General features: G+C 43.8%; 1 protein-coding gene across 1 annotated transcript in view; it reads left to right on the top strand.

The window, feature by feature from the left end:
• Positions 1-22,291, top strand: part of Blk (BLK proto-oncogene, Src family tyrosine kinase) — a 47,359-nt gene that overhangs the window by 12,635 nt on the left and 12,433 nt on the right. The window contains exons 2-6 of the mRNA XM_031361619.1: positions 16,897-17,002; positions 18,459-18,510; positions 19,956-20,049; positions 20,842-20,940; positions 22,131-22,234. Coding sequence (XP_031217479.1) covers positions 16,898-17,002; positions 18,459-18,510; positions 19,956-20,049; positions 20,842-20,940; positions 22,131-22,234 — 454 coding nt within the window. The 5' untranslated portion in view covers position 16,897. The remainder of the gene's footprint in view (positions 1-16,896; positions 17,003-18,458; positions 18,511-19,955; positions 20,050-20,841; positions 20,941-22,130; positions 22,235-22,291) is intronic.

Here is a 22,291-nt window from a genome sequence, read left to right as displayed (position 1 = left end):
GCATTCTGAATACTAGCTCTCTGCAGCACTAGTGCTCACCCGCATCCCGACTCTGGAAAGCAATTGTTGAGGGATGATGGGATCCTCCTGGGGAAGAATCAAGCCATCTCTGGGATTACCTTGGGTGGTAGAGGCCATGCTGCCACCACAGGAGGCAGCTGATATGTCACAGCCTTTCAGGCAAGCAACTTGGTGGCTTGGGTCAGGGATCCTGAAGCAGTTTTCAGAAATTACTTCAAACTGGTTTTTCTTCAGGGAACCTAGAAAACCTGAAGAAAGTTCAGGGAGATCCAATAACCAACTCACATGCACATGTTAGATGAAGGTGAACGCGCACATGCAAATGCTCATACACATGCATAGTTAGGAGAGTTGTAAAAAATGTGTTCAGGTCTGCATGATAAGAAAGAAGCTTACAATAAAATTTTGAGTGATAAAAGACAAAACGAAGTCCTACAGGCTAAGCACCAGTCAGCGCTCCTATACATGCTGTGTCAGACTCAGCTTCTAGCCAGACTTCTGTGAGATGCTGGGAGCTACTGATATCCTCGCCTTGACTTTACCTGGCAGGGAAGGAGACTCGAGAGACAAGTACACTGGCAAATGAGCTATACGCTGCATCCATAATGTCAGGATACAGGCCAGTACCTCTCCTTCTACCAACTCCATTTAATCTGTGTCCCATTAAAAAAAAAAGAGAGAGAGAGAGCACATTTCCCCAAAGAAGAATAAGTAAAATTCAAATAATCAAGATATTAAAATCATGGAGATGCTTTCCTGTATAACTTTCTGTGTTAGTGTTCATCTTTGTAATAAGAACATATTATTTTTATATGAAATTTTGAGTTGTACAAGAAATGAACTATCAAGTTAGGTGTGGGGAGATCGTGTCTGTAATTCCAGCACTCGGAAAGCTGAGGCAGGAGGATAGTGAGTTTGAGAATAATATGTTCTACATGGTAAGGGCCTGCTTCAAAATGAGAGAGAGGGAGAGGTTGTATATAAGTTCACCTTCTTGATTTAGAAGGGAAATATTTCCTTTTATACATTACTAGTGTCTATGTGAACACATCCATACACATGCATACACAGATCCACTCCACAATGAAAAGAGAAGCTCACTAATGTGTGCTGTCAACAAGTAAAAACAGAAATGACTGAGGACTGTCCTAAGGGAGCCTGTGGAAGACATAAGACAGGATCTAGAGGTATCCTGCCCAGAGTTCTTGTGACTCAGAGAAAGACTGGGCCAAGGAGACAGCTCATCAAGTAACGACACTTGCCCTCGAGCCTGACTACCAGAGTTTAATCCCCAGACCCCACATGGTGGAAGGAAAGAATGATACCCAGAGATTGCCCTTTGGCCTCCACACATGTTCTGTGGTATGTGTGTACATGCACATAACACACACACACATACACACAAATGAATATAATTTAAAATTTGCCAATTCTTCAAAAACAATATATGATAATAAATACAATGCTAATAAAATTAACACAGGATTTTTTTCTCAAAATTATTCTTAACTTATTTTTGAAAAATAACTTAGGAATAGTAAGGAATAAAGTCCTGGCCATAAGGAGCACATGGTTTCTGTGCAGTAAGGAGCTGCATGGTTTCTGTGCAGTGAGGAACTGCATGGTTTCTATGCAGGCATAGATTCTATGTGTGTGACTGTGCAAAGAACAGCTATGAGGCATCCAGGGACAGACTTGAGAATATGTGATAGAACTTCGATTAGGAGAAAGATGTGGCATTTAAAACTTTCATTATATAATATTTGACTTTCTGGTTCAACTATCACCTTTATTTAGTTTCTCATTCTCCCCTCTAACGTTTTAAAGCCTTTGATGGCTAAATCTTTCATCAATGTAGATTTAATATTAGGGCACAGTTGTGAGGGGAGGGAGCAGCTTCATACTTCAACAAAAACATCAAGCGTCACAGCACTGGTCACTTGAGTGTCTTTCTGGTGATCCCCAGTGTTTGTCTGATGTCTAGCATGCTTCTTTATATGTGCGTGTGTGCGTGCGTGTGTGTGTGTGTGTGTGTGTGTGTATGTGTGTGTGTATGTGTGTGTGATGTGTGTGTGTGGTGTGTGTGTGTCTGTGTTTGTGATATGTATGTGTTTGTGATGTGTGTGCCTGTGTGTGTGTTTGTTGTTTGTGTGTATGTGATGTGTGTGTGTTTATGATGTGTGTGCTTGTGTCTCTGTGTGTGTCCGTGTGTGTGTGTCTCCCTATGTGTCCATGTGCATCCCTTTGCTATCTCACAGTTACTGAAGCTTTTACTGGGGCCTCTTTGATATCTGATTCTTTTCTTTCATTTTTTTTTGTCTATTCTTGAGCATTTTAATCACCCAACCAAGCTTTAGAAACATCTTGTACAGTTTCTGCTGGAATATTGATAGAAAACCCATTTGACTTTCAGAGGCTATGAAGAGATGGTTCACCTTAGTTAGCGACCAATGACTTAGTCTCCTCTCCTAAAACCACCTTTAAAGTACTTAAAGTACTTTCAACAAATTCATATCTCTGTACAGGTCTGCATAGCCTTTGTTCGGTGTATTTCTAGGTAAAGTATTGCTTGGGTTGGTATTGGATAGGAAGACATTTCTAAATGGCCGCCCAATATGAATAGGCTGACCCAGCGGGAAAAGTCAGTATGATTCCTAGCATGTTAAAAGTCATCAGGCAAAACCAAATTAAAGCAAAAAGTCCCCACTTACCACCCTTTCATGAGTAAAATAAACATCTAGAGATACTGCTTGGTGAGAACATGCCCTCAGGTTCTCCTGGTGGATCCCTCAGGGATCATGCTGGCATCCATGGTACCACTGCCCTGTGTGCCCACGAAGGTAATTCAACACACAGATTCTCCTTGTTCTTGGAGAAACTGCTGACTGTGCCCTATGGGCACTGTTCATTATCAAGATCAAGAAGCAGAGACCATTAGGAGGAGGTGAAAAAAAATAAAATAAGTCACGTAACTGTTGGGTTTGGGTTTTTTTTTTTTAACGATTTATTTATTTATTTTGTTTATATGAGTACACTGTCACTCTCTTCAGACACACTAGAAGAGAGCATTGGGATCCCATTACAGATGGTTGTGAGCCACCATGTGGTTGCTAGGACTTGAACTCAGGACCTCTGGAAGAGCAGTCAGTGCTCTTAACTACTGAGCCATCTCTCCAGCCCCTGAATAGATTTTCCATTTGGTTGGTTTTGGTTTTGTTTATTTTTATTTTTATTTTTTTTTAGAACTAGGGACCTCTACCTTACAACAAACAAACTTCCAAATTATACGATTTAAGAAAACAACAAATCACAAAATGTTTGCATCAATTGTAACAGTCTCAAACACAAAGCAAGAGATTAATATTGCTGTGACAACAGGGACATACGAATGGTGTAGAAAACCATGCATGATAGAGCACCCACCAGCATCAGGATAACGATCACTCTAGTGGAGAAGCAGAGGGCAAGGTCATGATGGAGCTAGGTTGTGTTCTTCGTATGAAAAACACAGAAACGATGGAGGACGGGTCAGGGAAGAAAACCGATCAAAATGAAGTATCAGTGTCCAGTATACTAGTGCTGCTGCATCATTGCTGTGATTTTTTTTCCATGTCTAAATTTTCTGTGGCCTGTGCGATGGCTCAGCAGGTAAAGGTGCTCACAATGCAAACCCCGCAGTCTGACTTCAGGACCCACCTGGAGGAAGGAAAGAACCAACTCCACAAAGTTGTCCCCAGATCTCCATATGCCTGTTCCTACACACATACCATGCTCACATATGATAGCAGCACATACAATGAAAAGAATCTTAAACTTACCATTGGTAGTGAGCAAGTTTCAACAGTCACGCATTTCTGTGTAAAGGTCTGATATGAAAGACCAGACAACTGAGCAGATAGATCAACGACTCTCTGTGTGTGGCGTACCATAAACAAAGGAAAGATGCAGAGCTAATTTGAGGAAATGTCTGCAACATATGACAGAATGATGTGTGTATTAAATATATGTCTCTTCTACAAAAATCTCTGGGATATTATAAGGAAACTAAATCATAGCATTAGAAACCATGGTTAATAAATTTAAATTAATATAAGTTTAAATTGCCTTATTTATCACTTTTTATTTAACAAGTAGGCCAGGATGGTTTTTTTCTGTTTTCTTTTTCCATTGACAAGGAAATAAAAAAATAGCTTTTTTCTTCAGTCCCGAGAGTGTAAATCAATGTTACTATCATAGACCAGAAGCCTAAAAAAACATGTGCCTATATTTAATACCGAATCCTGCTTATAGAATCATAGCTTTAAAAGTATCATACAAAGGCAAGTGAGATGATAAATGGGTGAAGGGGGCTTGCTGCCAAGTGTAATGATATGAGTTTGATCCCTGGGACCCACATGGTAAAAGGAGAGAACCAACTCCTACAAGTCGTCCTCTGACCTCCACACACAGACCGTGGTGTGTGAGAAACACATACACATACCACCCACCCACCCATCCATCCACCCATCCATCCACTCATCCATCTATAAGTGTAACTCCAATTCTTTTAAATGCACAAACCGCTCAATATTTTACAAGTTTGTTCATAATAAATTTATTTATAATCACCAAAAACTGGAAGTCACTTTTTGACCAACAGTGGTTACATAAATTAATGGTAAATACATATAGTAGTAGTTAGGAAACTTCTATCAAAAATTATACTTACTTACTTATAAATTAAATTTTATTTATTTAATTTTTAATTATTTAATAAATACAAAGAAATTGTATTTACTTATAAATGTAGTTCACAGTGTACTGTTCATGGCAATAATCAAGTTATTAAACAAGATAAACAGTCTGGATATTTTATGTTTGTGTATATATGTAACAGCCCTGGTTACGTTAGTGGTAACTATGTAGCTCAGATTGGACCTTGAACTCCTTTTGCACCCTTATGCCCCTAAAATTCTGTCTGCAGGAGTTTAATATTGACCAAAATTAGTCCAAGGGTTTAGCCAGAGTTAAAACCTCAGTCCAGGTTGTTTATACACATGCCTGGGAGGCAAAACATGTTTAAGGTAAACAGGTATGTAAGAGTAAATTCATGTAGCAAAGGAAGAGTTTGAACTTCTGACCTTCGTGACTTCACTCCCCCCCCACACACACACACATACGCTGACAACATCATGAGCCTGTATCACTACACTGGTTTTGTGTAGTGCCGGAGGTGGAACCCAGGGCTTTCTGTACAATAGGTTAGAACTGCCAGCAGAGCCACAGCCACGGCCTGCTGATGGGGTCTTAGGGGATTTTACTTTTTGAACTGTATAATTTCTAAATATTCACTGTCTACCTATAATACCAGCTTAGCAAAAAAAAGGGGGGGGTGAAATAGAAAGGTATAAACTTTTTAGTAAACCAACATAGAAAGAATAGAGGCTTTTCCAATGCTGTGAGGGGCCACCTGGTGACTTAGCTGAGGACACTCGATGCTCATGCCTGTGTAATTTCACTCACAGGAATTTAACCTTGACAAATTAGTGGAGGGGTTTATTCAGAATTAAGGCCTCGATCCTGGATGTTAGTTTGCACACACGTCTAGAGTGCAAAACGTGTTGGAAGTAAAACTGGTATGTAATAAAAGGGACAGACAATACTCAGCTCTAAAGATAAGAGGCTTGATAGACCGACAAGCAATAAGGGAAACGAAGCAGATACCAGCGGGAAAAGACAACTGTCATGTGTTCTTTCAAAAGCAGGTCGGAAAAAAACAGGATGTAGATAATGATCCTATTTTTTTGCCTTTTTAAACTAAAATAGTCTTGGAAAATTACATACCAGTGTTAACAATGGCTGTCTCTGAATGATGGTGTTGGGGATAATTTTTATCTTCCATGTTATTTTCTGAAATTTCCTGTGGTAAAAACAAATCACTGTGTAAGAGAGAAAGGACATTGATTTGATTCATAATAGGTTTCATTCCACAAGAGTGGATGGAGCTGGCCGGGGGCAAGGTGTCACCTTCCTCCTGTCCTTCTGCCCTTCTCAGATGGGTTCAGGACATACACTCTGCTTTAAAGATTTGAGTGATTGCCTGGTTTTTGTTGTTTTGCTTCTCTCAAGAAAGGTATTTAGGAAGGTTTTAACAGCCCTTACAGAGGCATGAACTCTTCTAATGTTAGCAGTTTGATTTGATCCATAGATTTCTACAGATTTTCTTTACACCTTCAGATATGTACAGACGCCCCTCTTATTTCCTTTTACCTATCTTGATTGTGTAATAAAACCACCCAGGAATTTCCTCTGCTTTACAGTAATGTATTCTGGATGTTTTACCTTCCCAGTTCCCATCACTCTTACTACACAGCTAATTTTCATCCATGCATTTGCTACTTAGCTATAGGTTTTGATTGTATAGGCTATCCATAAATATGTTTTATTTTGGGTAGCCCCAAAGAATGTCAGCTGAAAACTAAAAGTTTGCCTCCCAGCCATCCCTTAGGGCCCCTCCCAGACGCAAACAGTAGTCAATATGTTTTTTCTTTTGTTTGTTTGTTTGTTTTGATTTTTTTGAGGGTTTTTAGAACGTCAATGAGTCTGGGGGCTGGGGAGATCACTCAGTTTCTAAAGTGCTTGATGTACAAGCATGAGAACTTGAGTTCTATCCCTCAACCCCCAGCCATGTAAAACAGCAAGGTTTGGTGGCAAATGCACTGGGAAGACAGGTGCCTGGGGCCTGCTGACCAGTCAGCCTAGACTAGCTGGTAAGTGTACCCAGGATACCCCAAAGTGGGTCGCTCCCGAGGAATGACAGCTAAGGTAACCCTCTGGCCTCTATATTTATACTCATGAACACACAGAGAACAAACAAATCAGCATGAATTCCAACACCTTACTAATCATAAAGGCATGAAGGCCTGAGCCCGGCTGCCTCTTTCTTTGCCTGCCATCACCCAAGCCCTCTCCTCCTCCTTCCCTCCCCAGCTCTTCCGGTTTCATCAGTTTTCTTTATACTAAGTAACTGATTTTATGTTTTAAAGTAACACATATAAACGCTGAGACTTTCATTTATCAGCTTCCAACCATGTCTGTCCACACGGTCTCTGCTTTGAGCTGCTTTGCTATGCTGCTAGCATATGTTTATTATAATATCTGTACCATAATTTATCACATTATTCCATACAATGTATGTGAAACACTCAGTCTTTTTTTTTAAGATTTATTTTTATTTATTTTATGTGTATGAGTACACTGTAGCTGTACAGATGGCCGTGAGCCATCATGTGTGTGGCTGCTGTTGATCTCAGGACCTCTGCTGGCCCCGCTCGCTCCAGTGTAATTCACTATAGCTGTCTTCAGATGCACCAGAAGAGGGCATCCAATCTCATTATGGGTGGTTGTGAGCTACCATATGGTTGTTGGGATCCGAACTCAGGACCTTCGGAAGAGCAGTCAATGCTCTTACCCGCTGAGCCATCTTGCCAGCACTCATATTCTGTTCTGTGGTCTTCTTAACTCTACTGTGCCTCATCAGTGAAGTTACTGCTAAGATAAATTAACTAAAAATTAACCATTACAATAATATGACTAGGTAATGTTTTTATGCTATCAAGTAGAATAATTAGACATGCACAAAGGCTTTATGGCACAGCGTCAGTGGCACTTGCCATCCGAGGGAAAATTGCCTGGGTGTGGAGCTTCAGTGCGGCATCTTTTGTTTTCCTTTCTGTGTTCAGAAATTCATTTCACAGCCAGTGTCTCTATCTCACACTGTCCTGAGCACCACCCTCCCAGGCTTTCTTGCTACATCCTTTGAGGCTTTCTTCCCCTTGTGAATATATGTGTACAAGAAGAGCTACCCCTGGCTTTTGACATGATTTGGAATGTCTCCATGGAGATAAATGAGCACGCTTAAGTATACAGTTATGACTTAGTGAAAAATAAACTCTCTTGGTCAGGCATGTGAGCTTGCATGTGTAATCCCAGGATTTAGAAGGCGGAGGCAGCAGGATTGATAGCTAGGCTAGTCTGCAATACTGAGTGAGACTTTGTCTCAATCAGTCAATCAATCAATCAATCAACAAACAAACAAGACTGTAAAGACAAACTGTGCAACCTCCCCCGCATAAACACTTCCATCACCCCAAAAGTTTCTCTTAGCTCTTTCCCACTCAGTCCCTCTCACCATCCCTCCCTGCCGATCACTGACTGCCCACACCCAACACCTCTGTCACACAGAGGGTAGAATATGGCATGTTTTCTGGTGTATTCAGCCTCTGTCTCATAGCACAAGGCTCTTAAGACTCAGTCATGTTGCTAAAGGCGTCAGTGGCTCATCACGTCCAATTTTTTATCTGTTTACAGTTAATGGACATTTTTGTTGTTTTTGTTGAAAGCTGACTTGTAATGCTGCTGTGACTGTACATGGGCAAGGGTCTCTGTATTCCTTGTCTTTCATCTCTCTTTGGTAACTGGAAGCCCAACACCAAACTTCATCCTTCATAGATGGTGCCATCAGTGTTCCATCTAAAAAGACATACCCAGTCAGATGAGGCAGTGGACTCCTGTAATCCCAGCAGGAGGGAGGTAGAAGCAGGACAGTCGAGAGTTCTAGGCCTGATTTAGTTGCTTGAGACACTATCTCATGAGTAAGTTAAACAAATAAATAGGTAACTTATTACCAGTGAAACATAAATATAAAAGTATGACATGTATTCATGAAGATGTCATAATGAAACTTGCTATTTTATACAATAAAATGTTTAATTAAAAAAAAACTTGCTTTAAAAAAAATATTACGGGCTGGTGAGATGGCACAGTGGGTAAGAGCACCAACTGATCTTCCAAAGGTCGTGAGTTCAACTCCCAGCAACCACATGGTGGCTCACAACCACCCGTACTGAGATCTGACGCCCTCTTCTGGTGTGTCTGAAGACACTTACAGTGTACTTATGTATAATAATAAATAAATCTTTGGGCCAGAGCAAGCAGGGGCTGAGTGAGCGGGGTCTACCGAAGCAAGCAGAGGTCCTAAAAAGTCAATTCCCAACAAGCAAATGAAGGCTCACAACTACCTGTACAGTTACAGTGTGTACTCATATATGTAAAATAAATAAATAGATCTTTAAAAAAATAAGACATTGTGAAGCCTGAAAAGATGGCTCAGTGGGTAAAGGTGCTCACAGATGATCTAAGTTCTAGCCCTGGGACCTACACTATGGAGAGAGAGAATTGGCTCCAGGGTTGTCCTCTAACCTTCACCCAGATGCCGTGTGTGTGCAAATCTATATGTGCACACAGACACACACATACACACACACACTCAGGGAAATATGCATCCATACTCATATACATACATACACAAAGATGTATACATGCACATAGATATATACACATACATAGGTACATGCACACATACACATGTACACATGCAGGCAACATACACAATACATGTAATTAAAAAAATTTTCAAGTCATAACCAAACCTAAAGTCACCTAATTTCTCCCATGTCCTCTTCTAGAAGCTTTATGGTTTTGTGTTTTATAATTATAGTTTTATGATCATGATTAGTTTCATGATCTGGCTTGAGTTATTTTTGTGGGAGTTATTTGTGTCAAGATGCAATGCATTTTTTCTTTGGTGTGTGTTATCCAACAATCCCACAAATCTATTAAAGAGATTAACCTATGGTCTGGAGACTTGCCTTGGTCACTTGTCAAAAAGCAGTCGGCCATAGTTACGAGAACGTACTTCTGGGCTCCTTATGGTACTCTCATGTTCATTCTTTCATATGCCCCTTACTAACTGAGAGCAAGGTGCACATTCAGGTTGATAGGCTCTCAACTTTGTTCTTTTCCTGTAGAATAACGCTGGCTCTTCTGAGCTTGTCTCTCCATAGAAACTTGAGAATCACCTGTTAACAGTCACAAACAACTTGCTGGCTGGGATCCTTGTTGCATTTCATCTGTGCTCAAAAACCCACAGTTGGCGATTGAGTCTTTGTGGTCTTCTATCAGGGATGTGTAGTTTCCTTCATATGCTCAAAGTACACATTTCATTAGATTTATAGATATTTTAGTATTAATGTAGAGAGTGTTTTTTTTAAATTTCAATTCCAATTGCTCCTTACAAGTGCATAAAAACATATGTATGTATTCAATTCAGGAGGATTTTTTCTTTCTAGAATTTTACACATTTATTTATTTATATTTATTGACATTTATTTAGTGTGTGCATGTGTATATGTGCAAGTGCACACACACACATGCACACACACTCAGAAGGGGTCAGGGGACAGCCTGCAGGAGCCAGCCTTCTCCTTCTGTCGTGTTCTGAGGACTGAACCATTTTGTCCAACTTCACCCACTGAGCCCACAGATCTTTACATCATTTGGTTATTTCTTTATGCCAAGAACCAAACTGTCCATGAATAAAGACAATCTCTATTCTTTTCAACCTTATACTGTTTGCTCTTTTCTCTTCCCTTATTGTTAGGACTCCTAGAATGATACTGGATCAGGGTGGTGCGAGTAGACATACTTGCTGCCTCTGGATTAGTTTTTGCATTGATTTAGTTTTCTATTTATATTTTAGATCACGAATTCAAACTCCATTCATATCATTCATGTCTATCTTATTTTTTCAGTCACTTATTTTCAGTTTCCCAGGCTGTTCTTTTCATGCTTGTGTCAGAGAGAGGTGAGCAGCCGAGAAGGAATAAGAGAATTGCACAGGAAAATACTGTGCAAGCTGGGAAGTACCACAGAGGCACAAGATGGTCCAGAATAATTGTTTCCCCTATCAATAAACTGTGCAGGAAACATAGCACCATACAAGAAATATTTGTATGGAGGACAGAAAAAAGGCATTTCACTTATAGACAAGAGGAGAATTAGCATTATTTATAGCAAACTCAAAGAAAGAACTGTGGGATTACTGGTCCCTATTACAGTGCATATTCTGGAAGCAAAGGCAAACAAAACCATCTAGGTGATGCAGTGCATACAATCCAATCACATCCTAAAACACGGATTCTGGACCCCACTTTACCTTGTGGAACTGTCCGGATGGGACTTGGGGCCAGCTGGTTACTGAACAAAACCAGGTTTCAGAATCCTTTGCCACACAAAGAACCGGGTCCGCTAAGAAGTAATGAGCTCCAGATTTAACGACCCCTTGAATTGTTAAAAGTTACAAGAAATTAGCTGGATGGTGGTGGCACAGAACTTTAACCCCAGCATTTTGGAGGCAAAGGCAGAGGCAGGGGCAGAGGCAGGTGGATCTCTGAGTTCGAGGCCAGCCTGGTCTGCAGAGTGAGTTCCAGGACAGCCAAGGCTACACAGAGAAATTCTGTATCAATAAATAAATAAATAAATAAAGTTACAAGAAACTAAACACTGAAGAATACATTACAACCCCCGTGCCATTAAAGCAAAACATGAAGGTCTATGTTGACCTGAAAGCCTGTCGTTAACACATTTCCATGATCACTAATGGGGTATTTTAAAATATAAATTTGATGGGATCTCCTTCCAAGAAGACTTTTGTTTCACATAAAGGAATTTTATTTGTGCCTATAACTCCCTAGTTTGCATTGGGCTTCTCCGAGGATTCAGAGTGACACATAGTCGATGCACCATAAAGGGGCATGCATGCCTCATACTCTGAGCAGCCTCACAAGAAGGTTTCCTTCCCTGCTGAAGTTCTGCTCGGAACCCTCGAACTATTTATCATCAGAAAATCTTCACTACCAGATTTACCACATTAGGGCGTGGGAGCATTTCCACAGCAGGAAAGATTTGGTTTTATAAAATTGAAAGAGTCACAGGAGTGCCTCCTACTCACTGTACCTCAGCCATCACAGATAGCTTTTCTCCTTATGTGGAGCCACACATGCCCACAGTCTTCACTCAGCTACCTGGTAAAAACCCACATGGTCCTCACAAGCCCATTGCTCATGCAGGGAAAATAGACAACTCCTGAGCTAAGTAGGGTCAGACATGGTGTCTTAGGGTTACTATTGCTATGAAGAAACACCATGACCAAAGCAGCTTGGGGAAGAAGGGCTTCTTTGACTTACACTTCCACGTCACTATTCATCATCAAAGGGATCCAGGACAGGAACTCAAATAGGGCAGGAACCTGGAGGCAGGAACTGATTCAGAGGACCTGGAAGAGAGCTGTTTATTGGCTTTCTCCTCATGGTTTGCTCAGCCCACCTTCTTGTAGAACCCAGGACTACAGCCCACAGGTGTCACCACACACAGTGGTGTGGACCCTCCACCCACCAATCACTGATTATAAAAACGCCCTACACACTTGCCTACAGCTTGATCTTAGGGAAATATTTTCATAATTGAGGTTCCCTCCTCTTAGATAACTTTAGCTTGTATTAAGTTCGTGTAAAATTAGCCAGTACACATGGTGAATCCTTTGGTGGGAGATGGCTTGGCACTATCAGAAGTGATCACCTCTCTAAAAAATATTTGTTTGTTTGTTTGCTTGCTTGTGCCTTGTCTGGACACCACAGGTGAAAGTCTCGGATACACTAGAGTTGGAGGTTGTTATGAGATACTATATGGTTGCTGGGAATCAAACCAGAGTGCTCTGGAAGAGCAGCCAGCGCCTTTAACAGCTGTGCCATGTCTCCAACCCCGAATGACCAGTCTTTAAAAAATACTTCATACAACTTGGACTGTATTCCCTTGAATAATTATGATGCACACTCTACAATCAGGTTAATGGAAAATCCTTATTTTCTGAACACCTTTCCTTCCTCAAATGTCCTTAGGAAAATCCTTACCTGTGGTTAGATTCATTGACAGTCTTTCTGGGGTGACTTTTCTTCTCTCGGGCCCCACTTAACAAATGTGAAACACACGGTAAAATCATAGTTCTAGCTTTTGTAACTGTCAAGGAAAAATCCGCTGAAATGTTGACGAGAACATTTTGATGGCCCTGTGGGACAGACCACTTGAACTTTGACCCATTTTAGCATCACTCCTTTTGTGTGCCTCCTACATAGCACATATCACCTTAAACAACATCTGTACCAGGAGAAGATATAACTGAACCAAATGGAGCCTGTGGCTTTTGGTCTATGTATAAGAAAGAGGTAGAGAGAGGGGAGATGTGATATGAACCATAACAAGGAAGCAAAATTCAAGTTATAGAACATTCTATAGGACTTGTAGTTTACAAAGCAAGGAACATGGAACTTGTCAAAGTTGGGGTAGGAGAATAGTAATCCCACATCATGTATAATTGTGTTGGAATCCCAAGGGAGAAATCAATCAAGAAGCCATTATGAGATAAGTATCAGATGACTATTGAATGTGCTTCTGCTGTGTAAGACGCAGCACATTGTTAGTAGAGCTAGAATGTTTGAGACCAAATGAACAAAAGATTATAGAGTTCTGAGAGCCATGGCTGGGGCTGCCTCAAGGCCAGATATGGAGGGAATGATACAGAGTTGCAACTATGTGAAGGCTGGGCTTGCTAGTCCCTGACTGCACAGTGGTAGAGAGGCGTCTGCAGTCCCTATCTGCCATCTGTAGAAGGGGACTAGTAACACTTACTTCCACGGTTACTGAAGGAACAGTAGCCATTGGTTCTTCTGGTATCTAGCATGACAGTAGAGTGCCTATTAGACATTTAGTTGAGTTAGACACTGTTCTAAGATGTGCTAATAATGAGTAATACTAATTAAGTCTTTATAACACCCTAGGGACAGAAATAATTACTACTCCAATTAACAGACTAAAATCCTAAGCAACTTACTGAAAGGCAAACAGTTATATCCTATACTCTTTCTTCCTTTCTTCCTATGCTGTGTGGCCCCCAAAACAGTGTTCTATGGGGGGAGTGTCAGGATAGGTGCAGGTAGCACCTGATGCCAGACAGCCAAAGCATGAGTCAGAGTCAGAGAGACCTGAAGCCATATACTATACCCTAGCAATGACTTAGTCCATGGTATCTGCTTTCAACCTGGGGTCCCCTGTTTCTAGATTAACAAGCATGGCTTTCTAGGTTAGTGGCGCCAGCTTAGGCACATACATGGCCCACTGCTTTGCTGGGTCCAAGGATCTCACTGGCCATTTTCTTTCGCCCACTACCAAACCTTTAGGTTTGCTATAACAAATCTTGGCCCACAAAGACAAGACAGAGAATTCCAATACCAGAACCACCTTGGAAATGATAAAGCCCCCAGAATGGAAAGGACCATGAATCCCACAGGCTGCTCACTAGTTCCTCTGCACCCAGAAACAGGTTCTCACCTGTGTTAATCCAAAATACAAAAGAAACAAAAGCAGAACAAAATGTTTATTTGATGTCCCGTTTGTTCCTTGATTCTGTCTTGTTGTCTCCTTCTGGGGGGGCCCTCAGCAGTGTTTGTTAATTATGTACAGGTTGTTGACCTTTGACTTTAAACCTACATTTCTGCTCTCTATGTATCAACTTGCGCAAACATCTGTGCACTGAGCCCAGGCGGGCACACTTCAGTAGGTGAATGAACAGTCACCTTGGAACTCAGCAGAGTTCAGGACAACTATTCTGCCCAGGGAGCAGTGTTCAGACAATTGTCTTGATAGTCACTGTTTGGTGCACTTTCCCAGTATTTTATACAAGTAGACATAGCCAATTGTCGCAGGAGAGCATATTTAAAATATATCTGTGACCAGCTGAAAATGGATTATGGAGACAAGCCAAATAGACAAGGTAGAATAGAAAATTTCAGAGCTCTAAGACCCTATCCCAGACAGGAAGTCAATTATTCAGCTTTCTCAGCCACATGCAAGGATACATTCCACAGAGAGTTTGTCTATGGTGCTAAGAATGGACCCATCCCATCCCATCCCATCAATGAGGAGACAGACTCAGGGAAGTGCCCATGGTTGCAAGTGGACAGGGTGCTCTGAACTCTGGTCACTGAATCCTTGACTACCATTGCTGGAACAATGGGGAGAAAGAAGGGGCTTAGAAAGCTTTGTAGGCTGGTGGCATCCCATGTAGGGGAAGGCAGGGATCTGAGGCTGAACTGTCCTAGCAGGGTCACCTGTTGTCTGTGTGAGCTGGCCCCAGTGTTGGAGCTGCTGCCCTGCCACCTTCCATGCCACCCGAAAGCCTCCTTGGCTCTCTTGCTTCAGATGCAAGGACTGTCACAGCCAGGCTACCGATGCTATCTCAAACCTCAAAACTGGAGGTGCTGAGAGCTCTTCAACCATGACACATCCAGCAGGTGTCATTAAGGGGCTTCAGCTCTGATTTTAACTGTTGCCTTTACCACATCCCCTGTTCAGCTAAGCACCTCCCCAGAGGCAGACAGGGACCTCTCAGCTCTTGTGAGAGTCTGCATGGAGGTCAAATTTACTTCTAAGCAACAAATATCTCACATCCTCCTTTGGGTAACCCACAAAATGTACACACACACACACACACACACACACACAAATGCACACGCATGCATGCACGCACACAGAGGCAGACTCATGCCCTCCTCCCATCCTTTCCTGGAAGGGAGGCCAGTGTCTACTAGATGAAGCCACACTCTATGAAACAGCAGGGTTCCACATGTTCCCTCTTCTCTAGTAGACTTCTACACTCCTTCACTTCAGCCATCCTGAGACTGCAGGGTTAGCCAAGCCTAGTCACAAGGAACGTTGTCACACAGCCTCCTGAGTGATTAGGGTGTAGCCGGTCTTCATCGAGAACTTATGCATTCCCTAAAGCCCTGGAAAGTCAGTTGTTCATGGACTGGAAGGCATGGAGTCATTTTGTATAGGAGCCGGACTCCCTGTCAGGGGCTTTAAACACTCAAGTGTGCTGGGTAAGTGGCCATGTTTTCCTGGGAAATTCACAATTGGGGACTGACTAGATGGCAAATGAGTGTGGTTATCTTGACAGGAGCAGAGAGTTCAAGTCCAGAGAAAGTTCTAGAATCTGCTGTTCATTGACTTCTCGCTAAGCCTGGGAGATGGGGTGGTCAGCTTGAAACCCAGCCACTCGGCCGATGTCTATCCAAGAACTATCCTTGCCCCAGGTCCTAAGTACCACTGTTGCTAGGCAAATTGCTAAGATGCTCCTTTAATTTTGCTTCTGTACAAGGTTATGCACTTACTATTAAAGTGCTCATGGAATATTCGGCAGTTAGTTGAGAGAAATGAAAGTCATGTGAAGTCCTATCATCCGAAGTAAACAGTATTAACGTTCTAGGAATATCTTTTGGGGGAATACTGCTTTGCATTAACAGCCAGACATACATAATTTTAAACATTTTTTTAATTTTAAAAAAATTCTACACATCTTTATTTTGTTGTTTGGGTTTTTTAATCCCTTCTCCCATCAATAATTAAAATAAGCAAAGAAAGCATATATTCGTTCTGTTGTCTGGATTTGGGTCTTTCCCACATCTGCTAAGATTCTTAACCAAAGAGTGAATCTGACCATAGTGTCTATCAGTTTGTCCTCTGCATATAGCATTCATTTAACTCCGGTCTCAAAGCACCCTATTAGACATGCTCACACAAAATCTCACCATTGACAGAGGAGCCTGTGGGACTGGGGGGGGCGGGGGAAGGGGAACTTCACAGCAACATAGTGGCCCACTGGCAACATAAGACTAAAACCCAGACCACCAGACATGGGGTCAGGCTCCTGTCCCTGGGAACTGGGACCCATGCCAGGTGATGTCCAGGTCCTAAACACAATCATTTTCCCTCTCTGGGTCACTGAAAAAAAAAAAAGATAGATGCCAGCTTAGCTCTTCCTGCCTCTTCTCTCATGCTCCGATATGGAAAGCTGCACTGTCACACATTTCTAACCAGAAGGGGGTTGGGTGCAGGGACCCAGGGTCTTGAGGTCTCTTGTCACTGCCATCTGCTTACCTACAGGATGGGGCTGCTGAGCAGCAAGAGGCAGGTCATCGAGAAGAGCAAGGGCTGGAGCCCCGTGAAGGCCCGCAGCCAGAGCAAGGCTCCCCCGCCCCTTCCTCCCCTGGTGAGTGATCAGCCCCTTCCAGGATAGAGTCTAAGGCACAAGGCACTCCCTGAACCAGCCCTCTTGGGCTCATGTGTCTAGATGACTGTTTTGTTCTATTCCCTGCTTGGTCACAAATCTATTAGTTTAGGGTATTTGGAGTCATGCCTGCTACCCATGTCCTGCCCTGTCTGTCACTGTAGGCATCACCAAGATCCTAACAGAGACCTGATGGTCTCTTTCCTAGATGAACCCTGGCCTCTCGTCAAGCTGTATAAAAGCATCATACAGTACTCTACACACAAAGAGATGTCTGAGTGAGTGAATGAATGAGTGGGAATATAGGCAAAATCAAACTTAGACAGGCCAAGTTATTTCCCCAAAGTGTCACACTAACAAACAGAAGCCTAGAGCTTAACTTTTTTTAAAAAAATGATTTATTTATTTATTATATGTAAGTACACTGTAGCTGTCTTCAGACACACCAGCAGAGGGCATCAGATTTCATTACAGATGGTTGTGAGCCACCCTGTGGTTGCTGGGATTTGAACTCATGACCTCTGGAAGAGCAGTCAGTGCTCTTAACCGCTGAGCCATCTCTCCAGCCCGAGCTTAAGTCTTTAAAAGCTGTGTGATGAACCCATACTTTAGGAAAATGGCAATTCCATACTATTTCACTTGCCAGAGATACTTAGAGCTACTTCTCCTGAGCTCCTGCCCCAAGGCCCTTTCTTCATCCGTGTGGCTCATGGTTCTGGGTTACAGCCCATCATGGAGAGTGTCACAGCAGTAGGAGCTTAGGGGCAGCTGGCCTTATTGTGTCTGCCTTTGCTACAGTAATAAAATACTATGATCGAGGCAACTCAAGAGAGAAAAGTTCATTTGAGTTTCCGTTCCAGGGTGGTAACAGTCCATGGGTCCAGCACAGTGTTTGTGAGATTTAACCACACTGATACATGGTAGATACCGCTCATTGTTTCATTGTTTTGCCACGGACCTTAAGGGCTATTGTCATGATGAAAAATGCTTCATGTGTGACTATTAATATACTAGGCCTATCTTCGTGCTACGGCCTGGCACACGTGTGCAGGAGTCTGTCATGGGATAGACACCCTGTGAATATTTATTGAGTTTTAGGGAAACACAGCTTTCAAACATCTTTGCTCATAAATGCCTGTCCACAACTTCCCCTTTAATGGTAGAGCCAGGCTTTTGACTGAGGTGACAGAGCCCTTTCCCTTTGAAGCTAGGCATCTCCATATATGGGCAGGGCAAGGATGGCAGGTGGCCTGGGGCTACAGTGGTACTCCAAGGAGCTGATACAGTGTATACAGAATGTATCTAAGTATCCCTGTACATGGTTACCCTCCTTCCTCAGAGTGGGTACCCACGGGTAATCTAGTCACCTGGTTCTCCCGTGTCCTCTAGTCTATCCTTGCTGCAGACTGCTCACTAACTCAGTGTATTTCTGCCCAAGGTTGTTTTCAATCACCTTACCCCTCCGTCTCCTAATCAGGACCCAGATGAAGGTAAGAACGGGGCATGAGAGCACCTGTCCAGGGACATTGTGTGTTAGAACCAGAGCAGTTGTGGTGGGCTGGAGAGCAGTGGGGGAAGCTAGGAGCTTAAAAAGAGAACAAGAAAGGAGTTACAGGTGCATATCTGGCACCACCAAGGCCTGGCTTGGAGACTCTAGTTCCCAAACTCCAAGGGCAGCGGGATGCTCTGTCCTTCCCTCTCAGCGTGAGATCTAGTCCATGTGGAGGACACCTTCTTGCCTCCTTCTTTCCATGTTCAGTCGTCCCTGGAAACCTTCCAGCTGTCTGTGCCACCTCCTTCATTCCAGACTCCACAGGGTTGATGGGACTATGGTGGTCACATGACAAATGAGCCTCCTCTCAGGCTGGGACTCAGGCTTTGAGGGCTGCCTGGATGGGGCTTGTTCGAAGCTGGCTACCAAATCATCCCTCGTCACCCATCCGTACAAACCATTCACTTACTCACAGACAATGTGGAGCATGTAGCATACAGACCACTATCTCCCAAGACTGGGCAAGGTGTCACAGTGGGTAACACACCTCTCCTGTCCTGCGAGAGCTCAGCCCATCACCTTTATGAGCAGAGTGCTGGAATTGATCAGTGTTGTCATCTGATGTCCCTTTCTAGCAGGGGGTGCCCCATCTTTAAAATGGAGGCTCCAGGGAGGGAAATAACTAACTGCTTTTGGCACAAGGGTTTGAGTCTTAACACTGTGAGGGACTCCTGCCACTTGTGCTGAACCTCCTCCCACCAAGGGAAGGTCCCAGTCTCAGGCCATACCTGAGCTACAAGCTATGTTAGGTCATCCATGAGCTACAAGTCTCCAAGAGATTCTGCCAAGTATTAGGGAGCCTCACTGTCAATCATTTAAAAGGTGTCTAGTATGTTCCTGCACCTTCTGCTGCCTCAGGACCACCGGCTTGTCACCATCCATCCAGGGGAGACTCAGAGCCAGGAAGGCCAGGTGCTGAAAGCCAGAGGTGCCCTGGGAAGCTCTGGATACCAATGCCATAAAGAGGGCGGGGCTAGAGTGGTCACATGGCCTTTGGGATAGAGGCTGGGAAAGGATGCTTGAGGGAATGATGCCTCAGAGGCAAGTTGGATGCAGGATCAGCTACTGGCTCTTAGGCTCAAGCCTACAGCCCTCTGAGGACTGGCAATGGCTGCCTCCATGTAGTTGCCCCCGATCCCCAGTCTTTGTCTAGGCCTTAAGTCTGAAAGGCAGATAAGCCAGGCAATGAGGACCGGCCTAGTCTTAGAGTGGCGGTGTCTCTTCCTGAGAATCCCCTCTTCGTTGTCGAGAATGTAGTCTCATGTGGCTTCCCTCTCACTAATGCTCTTAGGAGCTGGAAGATGGCTTGTACCACACAGTCCCTCAGACCTCCACTTCTCTTGTGGACCCCAGCCATAGCCATTTCTTCCTTGTTCTTTCCAGAGGAGCATTTTGTGGTGGCCCTGTTTGACTATGCTGCTGTGAATGACAGGGACCTTCAGGTGCTAAAGGGAGAGAAGCTCCAGGTCTTGAAGAGGTAAACTTCTAGCATCCTGTCCCTGGTCATCAAGGACCCCCAGTTATCTACCTCCCTAGTTCACCCACCCCATCCCTGGGGCACCCCTAAAGGGTCTTCTCTTTTGCCATTTCCCTCTCCTGAGTCCTGGAGTTCTCTTAGGCTTGAGCCATTGTCCTTCCCTCCAAATCTTTCTGCCTAGGTGGTTTCTACTTCTGGCCTTCTGGCTGCTGATAAAATCTAACGGGAAGCTTCCCTGGATTTCACATAGCCATTCTACTTTGGCTTTACTCCCTGTGTTCTTTCTCAGAACACCTTCCGGTCTGCTTGTGTGCGCCCTTCTTCCTTCCTCCACCCTTCAGGCCCACACCATGCAACCCCAAGGTCTGATTTTATTCTTAAAGGTCTGCAGTAGGTTTGAGTTGAACCCAAAAGTGAGTGCCCTGATCTTAGATTCTACATAGTTTTCCAGTTCCTTCCTTGTCAGCACCCCTCCTGGGTTTGCTTTCTTAGCCAGTTCCAACTCATTTGTAACTTTTGGACCTGCCCCATCCATTAAGACAGGGGATGGCCCTCAGGCCATCAGGCTATACAAACAAATCGACCCTTCTTCCTCTGCACTATGACCCCTTCTGCCTGTCACATGCTCATCCCAGGGGATGGGCCACTCCCACGGCACCTCCTTATCAACAGGCTGTCTGTCTCTGTGTTACTGTCTCTAACCAGATTGGGATCTGTTATAGGGTGCTGGGAGTTGCGCAAAGTGTCTTGTGTGAGCCTCTGACACATTTCTGTCTCCCCTTCTTCCACTAGCTCTGGAGACTGGTGGTTGGCCAGGTCACTCGTCACCGGAAGAGAAGGCTATGTTCCCAGCAACTTTGTGGCCCCAGTAGAGACCCTGGAAGTAGAAAAGTAAGTGAATAGACTTGGTCAAGCCAGAGGCGTCGGGCCGCTCTCTCCGCTCTGGGCAGGGTCAGGAAGTGAGCTCAATAGCAACTGTTGGTGAGAGGCTGGGAATGGGAGGTTCTGGCTGTCTTCTAACACTCTGAGTGATGCCAAGGGAAGACTCCATCTGAAAGAAGAGCTACTGATTCCTGGCTTCTCTGGAAGAGACTACCTGCAGTGTCTGATCTCCTCCAGAATCCACAGCGAAGCTTTATGTCCTGTGACCAACTCCCCACCACGATCAGAGACAGGCTTAGTCCTTCCTCAGAGGGTGTCTTCAACTTTCTCATCACCAGCTCTCACACACCAGGAAGGTCCACCTGGGACATTCCCCTTCTCCCTCACATGGTGCAGAGACATGAGTATGCCCCACCTCATGGTGGTGACACTGCCTCTTTCCTTACCCTTCCCACACACCGTGGGCCCTGGGTTTCCCCCCAGAACCATATTGCATCAGTTATTTCTTTCAACACTTTAAAAAAAATACAGTTTAAGGGAGGATTCATTTTGGATAATGGTTTGAGAGAGTACAGTCTATCGTGGTAGGAAAGATATATCATGTTCATGATGTTCAAAGGGTTCATGATGGTAGGAATGCACAGCTGTGTGCCTCTCACAGCTTGGTGGACCAGGAAGTAGAGCTTCAGCAGGACAGCTGAGCTGGCTTGTCACCTCAAGTGCCATTCCCATGGCCTGGAATTAGACCTCATGTCTTGAAGGTTCCATAGCCTCCCAAACCAGGGACCACATCTAGCCAGGGACCACATCTTCAAATACATACAAGCCCGTAGGGACATTTTATATCTGAACACAACACGTGTCAAAAAGCTCTATGCTAAAGAGAGGTGACTCGGAAGGATCCAGGCCCAGAAAGCCCCTGGCAGTACCATCATTCACTCAGACAGCAAGGAAATTGCAAATTCACGCCAGGGGAAGGGTGATGGATCTGGAACGATTTCACAGACTAACAGTAACAAAGGTTACCTAGCCCATGTTCTTGCTTCATCCAGGGAAGATGTGAGTCTGGAAGTTGGTGGGATGGAGTGGGGTTGCAGGGACCTAGGGGTCATCTGACTGAACAGAATGTGAGGGACATCTCAGGATCGACCTAGGGGTGTCACCAACTCTGAGGCTCACCTGCTCTTGCCTTTTTCCAGATGGTTCTTCAGGACCATCAGCCGGAAGGATGCTGAGAGGCAGTTGCTGGCTCCGATGAACAAGGCTGGCTCCTTTCTCATCAGAGAAAGCGAGAGCAATAAAGGTTGGTCCAGGAACCTTGCTGCCCTCTTGCTGTATGTGCATGGTCCTGGGAAACCTC

This window comes from Mastomys coucha, unplaced genomic scaffold (assembly GCF_008632895.1).
Source record: "Mastomys coucha isolate ucsf_1 unplaced genomic scaffold, UCSF_Mcou_1 pScaffold9, whole genome shotgun sequence".
Taxonomy (NCBI): domain Eukaryota; kingdom Metazoa; phylum Chordata; class Mammalia; order Rodentia; family Muridae; genus Mastomys; species Mastomys coucha.
Note: the sequence above shows the minus strand (reverse complement) of the source record. Positions and strands in the feature narration are given on the sequence as shown.